General features: G+C 38.6%; 1 protein-coding gene across 1 annotated transcript in view; it reads left to right on the top strand.

Annotated features, from left to right (window-relative positions):
- The window catches only part of TRDN (triadin), a 224,527-nt gene extending 214,918 nt beyond the window's left edge, over positions 1–9,609 (top strand). The window contains exon 42 of the mRNA XM_063153340.1: positions 7,166–9,609. Coding sequence (XP_063009410.1) covers positions 7,166–8,661 — 1,496 coding nt within the window. The 3' untranslated portion in view covers positions 8,662–9,609. The remainder of the gene's footprint in view (positions 1–7,165) is intronic.
- The last annotated feature ends 5,412 nt before the right edge of the window (positions 9,610–15,021 follow it).

The raw sequence follows: 15,021 nt of genomic DNA, 5'->3' as shown, positions 1-15,021 counted from the left end.
TGTGGCAATACATTGTTTTTAGTTAATTTTATTCATAAAAGTTGCCTTAGCTCAAGAATGGAGTAAGTCTATTTGTTGAAATTATGTCTCAGAAGCTTTCTAGTTCTGCCCAAGTGTGTACATAGAAAGGTCAGTGGTGGAGGACTTAGCACACTCACCCAGTCTGTGGCTTGTCAAGCCTCACAGGAGAACCTTGGTCCGATACATTTGGGCTGTGAACTCTAATCAGGGGAGTTGCTTTATCTCTGTTTTCTAAAAAAAGCTGAGATCCATCTCACGGAGAAACAGAAACACTGAGAATTTGGGGGGAAAAATACATTCTAAGACTTAGTAAAAAAAAGTAAGTCATTAGGACTTACTTTTTTTTACTAAGGATCTAATTTCCAATTTTATTTTAAAGTGGGTTTTCAGACAAAAAAGACTTAACCTTTGCATGAGTCAGGCAAGAAAACCACAGAGGATAATTCCACTGAGTGGAATATACCAGCATTTCTGACACACTTCTCTGTTTTCCACCATTTAATGGGACTTGGAAGTCAACAAATAAAGCCTGCACTTCAGTTTATAATGCAGGGAGCCATAGAGTCCATCTCAGTTTAGAATTGTCACAAGGAACAATTTATTTTTATTTTTTTTAAATGGGATGAACAGCAGGAGAAAGAAAAAGTCATCAGAAAATCATCTGAATAAAAGCTGACTTGTTTCCGATGCCAACATTCCTCCAGCCATTTTCCCAAACACCTAATTGATTAATACCTGTCTTTTAAAATCTTGCCAATGTAAATCTCACAGTGCAAAACTCAGCTTTTCAAGCAAATTATATCAATTCCATCTGTGCTCTTGAGAGCTTTTAAAACGTGATGGAAAGTATGAACACATACATAGTACTCAAAAATTAAAAGGGAGAAAAAATCTTTGCTGTGAAAGGACAGAAAATAGGTACAGTCATTTGTGATCCCTTTATTCACAATAAAAGATAATTCACCTGAAGTCTAATAAAATAGAAATTATTTAGATATGAATTAAATATGAGTCTTTCTGGAACTCTTCAATGTATCTGAAAGTCACTGCGAAATATAAAAACCAGAGAATATATGTGTGAGTTTTAGGGCCTTACACTCAGCTATCCCAAAATACAAGTATTCTGGGAAAAGGAGTAGTATAACTCTGAGAAAAATTATGTATTGAAATGTGAAATTGTCCATGATTTCTCATCTTGTGCTACAAGATGTCTCATTGAGATTTTTAGTTAAAATCTTGTTGATATGTGAAACCTGGCTTGTGATCACACTAGAGATTTGTGATGTTATAACTGACTTAGTGGGAGTGAAATCATGCAGATGTTTTCGAAAGAACATGGAATAGACTCATGGCCCCAGTTTGGAAACCAGAAACATTAATCATCTCTTCCTTGTTTTCCTAGCTCCTGTCCGCTACTTTCAATGTGTCTTCCTAAATGGACCTAATGGATTTGGGCTGCAATTTCCAATTAATTCCCCTTCAAACAAGGAAGAAAAGACTCACTCAAAGACTTCCAAGAGAAAGACAAGGAAACCGGGGCAGTAGAGAGACTGAGTCCTGTGATCACTGACATTTTGCACTTTATCTTTTCTGCTGAGGTCCACAGTAGCTACAGTGGTACTTGTCATTGCAGGAACGCGATCCACTTGCACGCATGTACCTGGAACTGTTTCCATGGGGCAGCGGCAGAACAAGCAGTAATGAACGGTGTTTAACAAAGATAGAAATGTAAAAGTGCCCAGTTTCTCATGGAAAGGCTGCAATGCTAACAAGGCATTGATGTGACTGTGTGTGTGAGCATGTGCGTGTGTTTTCATGCCTCTTTCGCTCTTGTTTTTCTTTACCTACATGCTCAGCATTGAAGTGAGTCTGTTTTCCATTTAATCTTATCTAAGGAGTGAAAGGTTGAACGTAGCTCTTATATCAGCAAGATTGCAAGACTAGCTGCAATCCTAAACCATTTCTTCTTAATGTTCAATCAAATTGCTGACAGGAAAATGCCTCACTAAGTCATGAAAATGTGCTCTGTGACTGGTGCTATTTTTATGTCTCATTGACCAGTGTAGCCTGAAGCTCACTCTTATTCGGAGCAGCTCAATACACTATCAGTAAGTTGACTCCACAAGTCATGTTAATGATGAATATTTCTATTTAATCTGAAACTTAAATGGACTGTTTGCCCTGCCTGTTGGTGAAATACAAGCTCTTCTCTTCCTAAGGCCCTAAGTGAGAAGAGAAAGTGAAACCAGATGGCAAAGGTTAGGAAAAACACTGCTTTACCGACATGGAGGTTTGGAGAAATAAATGAAGTAATTATAGTGTTTCCACTTTTCTTCCGTGGCTAAATCAGATTGTTTTGCAGCAAAAGCCACGTAAATGGAGACAATACAACAGCCAACAAGTTGCTATTAGCTTAAGCCAGATGAAAAGCTAGGATGTGAGATGACATTCATGAAACTAAAGCAACCCAAATTTGCAGTAATTATGTGATTTTGATGCTGTCTCAGATCAGTGAACAAAACCAAAACCAAACCCAAACAAAGAATCAGAAAAAAAATGAAACTTAAACACATTGAATAATCCAGGTATCTCATTTTACTGGATTAAATGAAAGAACTTCCTCACAGCACACTACTGTAAGTGGCTTACAGTAGAACTGAAAGTAGATGTGCTTGTCCTCAACCTTCTTTTGTGCATTTATGAAGAAGTGAAGAATTTGTTGCCCTAAAAAGGAGACAAGATGGCATTTGATCTATTTAACGGCACATGAATGAAAATTGGCATCTCACCAGTCTATGTCTGGCAATGTAAATAATGCCTTTTTGCAAGCTGCTATTTGTTTGCATTTCATTACTATATTTTTTTGCATTTAATCTGGGAAATATACAGCAGTGACCTTAGTTATGTAGTTGCCTGCTGAAGCAACATGATCCTCTTTGTGCAAACCCACTACTTGTTGAGTCTGAACACACCAAAAACTGTATATCACTTTTTTTATTTTTAGTATAGACCGAGATAGCATTGGCCTCCTCCCTCTTACACTCTCCCTGCCCATCCATCTTACTTTATTGACTCATGTGAGTTTTGGACAGCTGATTCTTTGACAGAGTACTACAATTCAGAAAGCTTTGCTGTTACACTGCTGGGTCCATTTGGTATTTTCTGATTACTGGTCATGGCCTTACATGAACTGGATCCTTGGTCTTAATGTGCTCTGATATTGCACAGGTCATGTGCTGCAAAAACTGTGATTGCAACAAGCAGTTTAAGCAGTGGTGACCGGAAAGAGGAAGGAGCAGGTCCTGCTCTGGAATTAGCTATTCCCATGCAGAATCACACCATAGACATGAGTGTTCATGGTGAATGTCCCCACAGACCCTGAGACATCTGGTCTGGAGAGAGCACTGCCAACAGATGGTAGAATTATGATCTTCAATTTTCTTTTGGTATCTCTTTTTATATTTCCAGCAACTTCTTACTTCCCAATCTGTGATTTTGTGTATATTATGATGGATGTTATTGCCCTAGGTTTTTACTGTGAAAGCTGTCTTAAAAATGAGATTTTAACTTTCTGAAAAATCATTTAATTCAAGATTTTATCTAATGCAAATAATCAGGACAAAAAATGTATACTATAAGCCTTTATTTTTGTCATAGTCTTTTGGAATTTTTTTTTCATTATAGTCATTATAGTTAGCCTTAATCCTTCCTTCCCATCTGAGATGGGAGATAACAAGAATTTGTTCTGCATCTCATTTCCATAATGTTTCAATTAGGAATGTTTCAGTGTTAGATATCTGAAAGCTTTGGAAATATAAACAGTAAATATTATTGCATAAGTGATGTAAAATCAGTAATTTAATTTTGTTTCCTCATCTATGTCACTGTCTAGAAAAACAGAAAAAAACAGGTCCTCTCTCAGAGGGGCAAGCGTTCTTCTCCTTAAATTCACCTGGAAACTTTAAAAAATTTCCTGGTTTGCATGGTTTTACTCAAATTAGCCTGAAATATTGCACAAACTTATGCTGTTTGTTATACATTTTGGAAAATAAAAAATATAAACCCTGCTTCAGCGGCTGTGATATGTTGTTCTGTGAATTCAAAAGTGCAGGACAAGGGTTTGCATATGCAAGCTTTAGAAACCTTCTATTATAAAGATGTAATTAGGCTGGGAAATTTACTAATCCAGCGTTGTATTTACTCCTAATGGGCTTTTAGCAATACTTAGCCATCATTTTACACACTTTATTGATTTTGCTCTGACATATAGAAAGCTAAATGGTTGCTGCAGTCATTCAAGGTTGGACTTCATCTAGACCAAATAATTTATGCTCATCAAAGTACTTATTTATGTATAATACAACTGTACAACCAGTACAGACAAAGCTGTGATCTCCAATGACAAGTTTATAGTTCAGACAACTAGGAAAATGGCCACCAAGAAACTGAGAGCTCAAAAAATGGTGAGATCCCCAATTCCCACACCCCACAGGAACTATGGCTTGCCTATATAGCAATGGTTAAGGCAGATGATCTGGTGTGGGAAACAGACTACAGCCTGGAGGTGATACAGCTGCAGTTGCTCAGCTCTGCACTGGGGCTCAGGAGTCCTTTGCCCCACAGAGTTTGGTGAGCCATCCCACGTGAAGTGTGTCACTCAGCAGTTTGCCTGCACAATTCTCTCTGAGGTGCTAAAATCCTGATGAAGTCTACAGGAGTGGTGAATTTCCAGCAAGACCAGTGAGATAAGTTTTGGTCACAGATCACTGCTGCCTGACCCAGAGCCGTTCACTCTTGCTGGTGCAGTCCCCAGACCCCACCACAGCCCTCAGTCCCTGTTCAGTTTCACACCTCTACCTGTGTCACAGCTGGAGTCCAGTTTTGTCCATTTAAAAAACTTCCAGCAAAACAGAGCTTTTCTCAGTGGGTCATTTCTATTGCACCAGTGAGAGAGGGGATGCTCAGAAAGTCTGGGTAAGAAGACTTAGGTCTTCTTTAGTGATTATCTGTGCTGGAGCACAGCACTGCAGGTGCCCAGGTGCAGGTGGGGGCTGCAGGGTGACCTCTGTGAGGAGCAGCCCTGGAACACAGCCCTGGAACCTTGGAGCCATCTGGAACACAGCCCGTTCCAGATGGCTCCAAGACACCCAGCTCAGGGCACAGCTAAGCCCTGCTGCCATGATGGTGATGCCCCAGGGAAAGCATTTGTAAGGAAGGTTTGGAAATGCCACAGAGAAAGAGGGGAGGAACAAAAAGAGTGAGAAGCAGAAGGTGGAGCACCAAGACCAGAAGATGAGGAGGAAGAGGAGCTGCTCCACACCAGGGCAGAGATCCTCTACAGTCTGTGAAACATCCATGCCAGAGCAGGCTGAGAACCTGAGAAGGACAAAACAGTGAAGGGGAACCACCATGGGCCAGCCATTACTGGTGTGAAGGAGTGACTTTAGGCTTGAGAAAGGGAGGAAAGATGTTAATTTAATGTTTGCCTTTCAGTTTCCCACTATCCAAATCATGAAACCATACATTTTCATGCGCTTATTTTCCCTGAATCTTCTTTGTTCACAACAGTAATTAGTAAACAATCTGCCAGTCCTTAGCTTGACCCATGGGCTTTCTCATTCTTGTTCTTCCTATTTTCTCTTCCCGAGGGCAGGAGTGAGCAGCTGGGTGGAGATTTGGCTGTTAACCAAGGCTGACCCACCACAGCTGGTTGTTACACAGATCCTATACATGTTCTACTAAAAATCAACAAAATGCTATTTTTCCCACGCTTGGGGTCACCATTTAGAACACAAGACAGAATATATGTGAATTGTACATTGCCACAAAAATTTATCCCACCAATCCCCAACTCTAGAACTTCACAGCTAGATTTTTTTATACACAACAACTGACTGCTTATTGTAGTCTTGTTTAGATGCCAAATTCTCCATGATAAAAACTCTAGGACAACATAATAGAAGTTCAGTAAGCACAGTTTTAGAGAGATACCTTTATCTGCTAAGACACAGTGACTCAGGAGAGCAGCTGAAGCACTTTTCCCTTTCCTATCTTAAAACTTTTCTTCCACCTCCCAGTATAGTAAGAAATGAGAGACTTAGCCCCTTAGGAAGAACTCTGGTCATTTAAGCTGCTTTGAACTTAAGACAGTCAGCATCTGACTTCCCTCAGTTACATGCCATTGGTAGCACTTCTTTCCACAGATTGAAGATTTGGAAGCCAATAAAAAATTTGAAAGTATTACATGAATAGTAGTGTCAAAATTGCAGATGCGAGGGGCTGGTAATTGACAAAATAAAAGGAAATTAAAAATGCTTTATGAGGGTTTCTAGGCAGGAACCACATATAAAAGTAGTATTTGCTAAATATTCATCTTAAAGGATATTTCTGCCACCTTTTAGTTCTCCAGAAAGAAGAAATACAAAGGAAATTGAAAATATGAAACATTTATTATTTATACACCTGAAAGGTCACTAGATCTCTAGCTTGTATACTATCCCTTTATCCTGAATGAAGTTCTCCAGAAATTCCCAATTAGCCAAGTACATAAGGAGTCATATTATTCACCTATAAGCAAAACAGAGTATACTTCCCAATGCTGAATTCTTAGTCATTTGATTAAACAATGAAATAACATAACATTTTTTGGGCTTTCTCTTGGTTTATGGATTTTTGTGTACACATGTCATTTGTGATACATACTCCACACAACCATTTGTTCTGAAGTCCTCACATCTCAAGGACTGGGTTAGTTATTGTTGTAAATACTTATACTGAAGCAGAGTTTTCTTCAGTTTTCAGTTTTGTCTTTTATTATGATAGATATTAGTAAAAATTTTAGAATACATTTTATTTTGCCTGGTCCAAAAACCTAGCCATTCATTCAGTAATGCTTCCTTTGGGAAAAGTACTGTAAAAATTGCACTTTCCAGATTCCGCTTTTATCACATAGATCTTTTACCAATACTCACTAGATAAAATCTTTTTACAACTTTGAGCCTTTTTCTTTGGCTGAATTGCTTATTCTCAAAGGGAAAAATATGTTCTTGCTCAAATTGTGGCCCTTGTGTTCCCTTTGGCTTGATTCTTGCTCTATATTAAGAATAAACTAAGTTGTTCCATTTTTCTTCTCCACCCATTGCAGGAAAAGACCGAGTTCAAACCCGTTTAAGGAACCTGAAGGTGTACAAGTCCATGGGACCTGACAAGATACTACCATGGGTACTGAAAGAACTGGCTGAGGAAGCGGCTATGCCACTATCCAACATATTTGAGAAGTCATGGCAATCTGGTGGAGCTCCCACTGACTTGAAAAAGGGAAACATAATGCCCATTTTTAAAAAGGGAGTTAAGGAAGAACCAGAGAACGACAGGTCAGTCAGTCTCCCCCCAGTGTCTGGCAAGATCATGGAGAAGCTCCTCTTGGAAACTCTGCTAAGGCACAAGGAAAATAATGAGATGACTGGTGACAGCCAATATGGCATGACTAAAGTTGAATCATGCCTGACAAATTTCTTGGCCTCCTATGATAGGGTTACAGCAGTGGTGGATGAGGGAAGGGCAACAGGCATCATCTCCCTGGACTTGAACAAGGGCACTGTCCCACATGACATCTATGTCTCTAAAATGGAGAGACGTGGATCTGATGAGTGGGCCACCGGGTGGATAAAGAATTGGCTGGATGATCATGCTCAAAGTGCTGAAGTCAGTGGTGCAATGTCCAAATGGAAAGCAGTGCCAAGGGGTGTTCCCCAGGGGTCAGTGTTTGGACTGGTGCTTTTTAACATCTTTATTGCTGACATGGAAAGTGGGTTTCAGTGCACCCTCAGTGAGTTCACTGATGACACTGATGACACCCAGGTGTGCGATGCGGTCAACACGCTGGAGGGAAGGAATAACACCCAGAGGGACCTTGTCAGGTTTGAGAGGTGGGCCCAGGTCATCCTGATGAAGTTCAACAATGCCAAGTGTGAGGTCCTGCACCTGGTTTGGCGCAGTCCCAAAAACAGCTTTAGGCTGGGCAGAGAATGGAAAGAGACTAGGGCTGGGGAGACAGACCTAGGGCTGCCAGTACATGAAAATCTTGACATGACTCAGCAGTGTGTGCTAGAAGTGAAAAAAGCTGTCTGCATCCTGGGCTGCATCAAAAGCAGCGTGGCCAGCACATCGAAGGAGGTGATTCTCTCCCTGTACTCTGCTCTAGTGAGACCTCAGCTGGAGTACTGTGTTCAGGACTGGGAACCCGAGCACAAGAAAGATGTAGACATGTTGGAGCAAGTCCAGGAGGGAGTCATGAAGTTGAGCCCAGGGCTGGAGCACATCTCCTATGAAGACAGGCAGAGAGAGATGGGGCAGTTCAGCCTGGAGCAGAGAAGGCTTCGAGGATACCTAATAACAGTCTTCCAGTACCTACAGGGAGCCTGCAAGAGAGCTAAAGAAGGGCTTGTCACAACAGCATGTAGTGACAGAGAGAATGGCTTTAAGCTGAAGGAGGTTGGGTTTAGTTTAGATATTAGAGAGAAAGTTTTTACCGTGAGGGTGGTGAGGCTCTGGAACAGGCTGCCCAGAGAGGTTGTGGACTCTCCATCCCTGGAGGTGTTCAAGGCCAGGCTGGGCAGGACTTTGAGATACCTGGTCTAGTGGAAGGTGTCCCTGCCCATGGAAGGAGGGTTGGAACTAGATTATCTTTAAGGTCCCTTCCAACCCTAACCATTTTATCATTCTGCAGTTCTAAAAGATACTCTGCCAACAGGTAAACTTCAGATTTGATTTTACCTGAAATGTTCTATTAATTTTCTTTCAGAATGCTGAATGGTAATAAGCATGCCCATGTCTTAAGCCTTTGGGGTTTGTCCCAGTCACCAACAAAATTGTATTAGATAGTATGGCTGGTGGCTGAATCTGGAAATGGCTGTATTTGGGCAGTAGCAGAGGTAATAAGAAGTTTCTTCCTGTTCAGTGTGATATTTGCTTTCATAATTCTAATTTTTTTTCATTTTTTGTGCTAAATTTTGCTCAGAAATTAATTTGTTTTCCAATTAATTCCACATTAAGCTCCAGTTAGAAGAAAAAGCAATCTTTTTTGATACTGAATCACCAAAGTGAAAAATTTTAATTATGGTAAAGAGTAACAGAAGCATTTAATTCACCTGCTTTTTTAATTCTAAAGAGAGGTACTACAAAATGGAGGTCTTCTTGGTTTTGAACCTGCCAAAGAAATGGGAAAATAAAGCTGCTACCAATTAATACTCCAGGCATACTTTCCAGCTGAATGACAAAGATATAAATACACATTTATTGTGCTACCCAGCTCCTGTGGAGTTTCTTTTCCTTCAGAAAAGAAACAATGAAAAGGAGAAGTCCTGAGTACCATGTTGTTAAATTAGGGCTTAGAAGAAGCATTTCAGTGAAGAAAAGGCAACTTGATGAAGACAACTTGTTGAGAACCTTCCCTGCCCCTCTCTAATCTGCCTCTTCCTGTCAAAGTCATACAGCCAGCCTTCTCCAAAACAGCTGAGCCTCCTTTGCTTTGATGTGAATATGTATAAGTCTGCCTTGAAAAAATCTGAATAAATCACTACTGCTTGATGGCTTTTTTTGAGTGTGAAAGTCAATACAGTGTTCTGCTGTCTTACACATAGACGTGATTACATAGATATACTAGCATACCTACATTTCAACTGAAATGATGACATGTTCTCTTAAAATTAGTAAACTAGAACAAGGAGCTGGAGTGATGAGTCAAAGAGCATTAAGAGTTCTTTTAAATTCACAAAAATGTAAACAATGTCAAAGGTAAAAACTAAAATACCCATTTTCTAAGATTTTAAACCCCTTACTGTTTAAATCACACAAATCATCCCACTTTTTAGTTTATTGTCAAGAGAGTTTTTTCCTATTAATGCCTTGCCAAGTGATTTATCATCTCTGGGCAGATGTAATAGCAGTTAATAGATTCCTATAGATTATAGGGACATTTGGATCCAGCTCGAAATTCACTTTTTTTTCAACTGATTGATCATTTAGCTAATTATTTTGGAATCTTCCCCAAAGACTAGAAGAGAAAATTAAAGTACCAAAGCATTTTGTCATGTATTTATTTTCAAAACAAAAGCTGAAAAGGCGTTTTAAAAATTAGTACCAGTAACAGTGGGTTTATTAAATGCTAAATGTCATGAAAATGAAACATCTGGGTACTTCAGCTTCCAGAAAATATAGTCAGCAGCATGACTCTAATTTGCCCAAAAGTTAATGATCTAAAGGAGAAAATAGTTTAGCATTTTCAGCTGATAGGAATTTTGTTGATGTCCTACAGTTTCAGTGGATTTCAATTAGTGAAAATGACAAGTTAATGAAATCAAGGGCAAGAATACTTCAGAATTAATCCAGGTATGGGAGAAAAATTCACATATTAATGGGGATATTTTACAGATTTATCTGTTTGTGGGCAGCTGTGTCATGGACAGGAGTGATTGGCATACTACAGTGAAAAGGATTTCTGCAACATAGTTGATAAATTCCCTAAAAATAAATATCACAGAAATAGAGCAGCTAACAAGTTTGGGTATGATCCCATTTGACAGCTATCACCCTTCATATTGAGACCTCTGCTATGAAGGGGTCTTTTATCACATGCAATCATTGTCATTCTTTTTCTCCCAAAAATATGTAATTTTCTGCTTTTATTCAGATAAATATATATGTTAGAGTGTTAAAGTCATTCTCTAACACTTTTTCTCTAATACTGGTATACTGTATAAATAATGTCATCAGCTAATATGCAAAGAACTCAGTTGTAGGATGGAACTGAGGACTTTAGGCTTGTAATGGAACTCTCAGTTTAAGGAAGTTCTGGTATAAACATTTAGATCAGACCCTTCTTTTATTTTGGTCATATAAATGTCTTAACCAAAACTTTTACATGACTGAAAATTATTCAAATTAAATTGTTTGATACTTTTAATGAGATCAAACGAAGACCTTTTCCAATCATTTTACACACTTTAAAGGTTGTTTTTAAAAGATAGCAAACAATAATTAAATCCAGAAATACACGACAGAGGTGCTATTTTCTGAGATGCCAGCCATGAATGATTTTCACACTGTGTCTGACTTATTACCTGTTGACGGCTCAAACAGGTATCACTTGAAAAATCCACTTAGTGGAGCTACACCCTAGCTAGCTACCAGCACTTTGACAGTCATTGCAAAAAAAGCAGACAACTGGTGAGAAGAAATGTCTGTGAGTGTGGAAGCAGCACGGCGCCTGGACTCCTATGGATGTGCCCTTGCAGAGACCTTAGCAAACCCTTCAGCACACATTTGTAAATCCCTGGAATTTAGGGCTGAAATAGGCCCTTACATTTTAACCTGTGACCTTTTATATGGAGTATAATAACTCAAGCTCAAATATAGTCCAGCTCTTTAAAATCTGTTCCAGCCAAAGTAAAGAAATTTTTGTAGATTAAGCACTCTCTTTTTCCCATGCTGTCTGTAATTATAAGAGGTATCAGTCTTCAGTGATGGAGACCTGTCTCTTCTTCCCACAAGCACAACTAGAGTCACTTTAGTAATGGTTTATGTTACTGTTCTCCCATCAACATTGATGAATCTATGCCAATTTACTGTTAGATGTGACTCTTGAAATTTGATTTTTCCAACTGTGAAGGCTCACAGATCTGAATAAATCACTTCAATGTAGTGCATTGATGAATCTATGCTAATCATTATTGTATTTCATTTTGAAAATCAGATTTTTCCTACTAGGAAAATCTTCAAGAGACACAGATTCAAATAAACCCCATCACTGTTATTCTCCAGGAGATGAAAAAGTGGAAAAGCTGTAAATAGTTTTAATTTTGGAGTACTGAGATGTTTAGCTAGGATAACAACTTAGATCATATTAAATATGCACGTATTTTTACATTAAAAATTAAGGTTTGTATATTAAAATTAACCAACTTAAATTATTTAAAAGTTTGAAAACTGACTTTTTCTTAATAGAAAGCTTCCAAAATAGCCAAACTAGGCACTGGTTTATGAAACCAATTTTAAACTTATGAAAAAAATGCCCAAAGAAAAACTACTGAGTGGAAATTCATACACATTAGTGAGAGATTAAGGACACAAATGTGAGTGCTAGTGGAATTTTTCTTTCCTGAGAAAGTCCTTCTTCCACTGCTTTCCTCCCCCTCTCTCTGAGAGATCAGGTCTGCAAGTAGTTCTTCACCCCAGGAGGAAATGAGAAGCAGGAGAACAGTGAAAGCAGATGAGAGCAAAGTCAAGGCACAAGGGACAGGATGCTCTGGGTGATTTGGAGGTAATTGAAACCAAGAAACCATAAAGTCACTGCAACAAAGTTAGATTTTACTACTCTCAAGCATTTTCTGATCCTCTCTGGGGCAGTAGCATTCAATTTTTCAAGTATTTCTGAGGGGCTATTTTTAGATGTCAAGTGCTGATTTTCAAAACAGGAATTCAAGCCATTTCCTTTGCAAACCACAAGCAGGTTGTGTCTGCTTTTGTTTAATTTTTTTTCTTATTGTAATAGCTTTGATGGATATCAATCCCTGATCAAATCAACTGGCCTAGCCAGCATAAATCTGCAAGCTCTGCAGCTGAATCTGCTGACCCTCTAAAAAATTAGCATTCTCTTCCTTCCTTCTCTGTTTTCTGGCTAGCACCCAAATACACCAAGATTTCTGTCATCAGTAGATGGACAAACATCACCCTAAATTTTGACTGTTAGTTCCTCTGGGGAAAAAAATGCCTCAGTGCAGCGTGATCCCAGTGCTCTTTGGAGAACTGATGACCATGCATGGGATAGTAGACATTGGAGTCTTGCATCTGTGATGTGCTGCAAAGCTTGGCTCTTCACGGGCACTGAACTGCTGTCACCTCACAGGCAAGTAACCAGCTCACCCACTAGATATGGCCTCAAAGTATTTATGGAGATGAGCTTCATCATGTGTGTGAGGACTGAGAATTATTTGCTTCATGAATCTGTCAGAGCCCAGCTCATGCCAAACAGGACACCCAAGCAGGGTGCTCCTGAACTCCTCTGGTCTGGTTCCTCTGTTAATTGTTATATTGGTAACCATCATTTGCAACATATTTGCATGGATTTTGGCACACATCTCAAAACCATATAATTTAAAATATATATATATATTTATTATTAATGATATACTATGATAATTAAAAAATCATCTTATCTTTAGCTATCAGGACTCCAATGTATAATATTGTGTTAATTTTTAATCTGAAAACTGGCAAAAACAAAACAGTAACAGCTAAACTCATCTAATATTAAAACTTAGAAATATGTGGGATTACACAAAAAAATTTAATGAATTCTATTCTCTAACTCAACTTCAATGGGAAATAATTTCTGTTGTACTCTCACTGGTACCAGAAAGGAAAGCAGAAGGCCCCAGATCTCATCATTGGGTCTGACAGAAAACTATCTCCTCACAAAAATTAATTAATTTTGCTCTTTTAATCCATCCAAAGGCTTCTTCATATGTTTAATTTCTTTTATATTGGAAAAAAGATTATGCAACTGTTCTTTCTTTGTCAAAGAAAAAAACCACTACTGTTGGAGAATTTTGCTCAGAAATGGCTTATAGAGTTTTGTTCAGACATGCCATAATCATATAGAGCTGATGGAAAAGTAAAAGGCAGCTGTGAGGAGCAAATTCTCACAGCCTGTTTCTGTAAACTACAAAAGTTCTCAGGCATGTTTATGTAAACAGCAGAAGTTCTCAGGTTGTTTTTAATAACAAGTAAATATCTTGTCCTTGGATAAGTTTTAGGAAAGCAAAAGTTGACAAACATGGAGGCCTTGAGAACTTTCATATCAGGGTGAAAACACAAATCTTGGCTTCAATAACAAACCACAGGTATTGAAAACAAAAGGAGGGGTTGGTGTGTAATCTGTGACCTATGATGAGCTCAGATTTTGTAATATGTATAAGGTTAATTAACACCACTATAAAAGTTTGTGAGTGAGATCAATAAACTGGAGTTCAATGCTGATCAACAAAGATGGGTCATCTCCCTTCACTTCAATATGCTACTTATCCCATGAGATGAGTATCTAAGCACAGGAAGAGAAGTGCAGAGCCTGATATTACACCAGAAAAGCTTTTCCTGTTCCTACAGCTCCTGCCTCAGCTTTCCACAAGATTCTATGAAGCATTTGTTCCATTGCCTGCATCTTCCAGTTACTCATGACAGAAGAGAAACTAACTCAGTCTTTTTAACTGCTACATGTTCTTGCAAACAGCAACCCTGGGCTTAATAATTCTGCCTTTATGTTGCAAAAAAGTATAACCTCGTATAACAATACTAGGAATTCTCTATGTGAAACAAATATTCATATCTAATAATATTTTTTCCTGCAGAGTAGGCTCCAACTCTTTTCATCTGAATGGTGTATTACTTCCAGAAATGTGATTCTGGCTGCTGAATAAAATTCTGATGCGTGAGGACAAAAAGAAGAAAATGCACACACTCCTCTCACTGCAGAAATAAAAATGGGACTAGATTCCCTGCCTAGCTCCAACTGTCAAGACAAAAAATAGAAATACTTCAGGGTTTTGGCTAAATGTCAGATACCCCCGTCTAGTTGTACAAACAGTTAATAAGTGGGAAAATTTTAGACCCCACAAAATTTTCATAACTTTTAGGTTTGGTAAACGTGTCAAGAGAGACACTGTAATAGCTGATCCTGCCTAGCAGCAAGGATGATCACTTCACAGCCACATTCTAGCCCTAAGTGTTATGGTTGAATTAGTATATATCCTTACTCTTTTCCTTGCTGTAGCAAGGAATACCTGAAGTGACAAGAAATTATATGCACCTTTAAATTTAACCAGCTTCTAAAGCAGCATTTGAGGATTGAAACTATTGCATTCTGACAGTCAACACTATGGCATATTTTCAGATATTTTTGAAAGCAGTGGGATGCATTAAGCTTCTTTCTGATAAGTCAGACCT

Source organism: Melospiza melodia, chromosome 3, assembly GCF_035770615.1.
Source record: "Melospiza melodia melodia isolate bMelMel2 chromosome 3, bMelMel2.pri, whole genome shotgun sequence".
NCBI lineage: Eukaryota > Metazoa > Chordata > Aves > Passeriformes > Passerellidae > Melospiza > Melospiza melodia.
The sequence above is the reverse complement of the archived record's forward strand: the minus strand, read 5'-3'. Positions and strand labels throughout refer to the sequence as shown.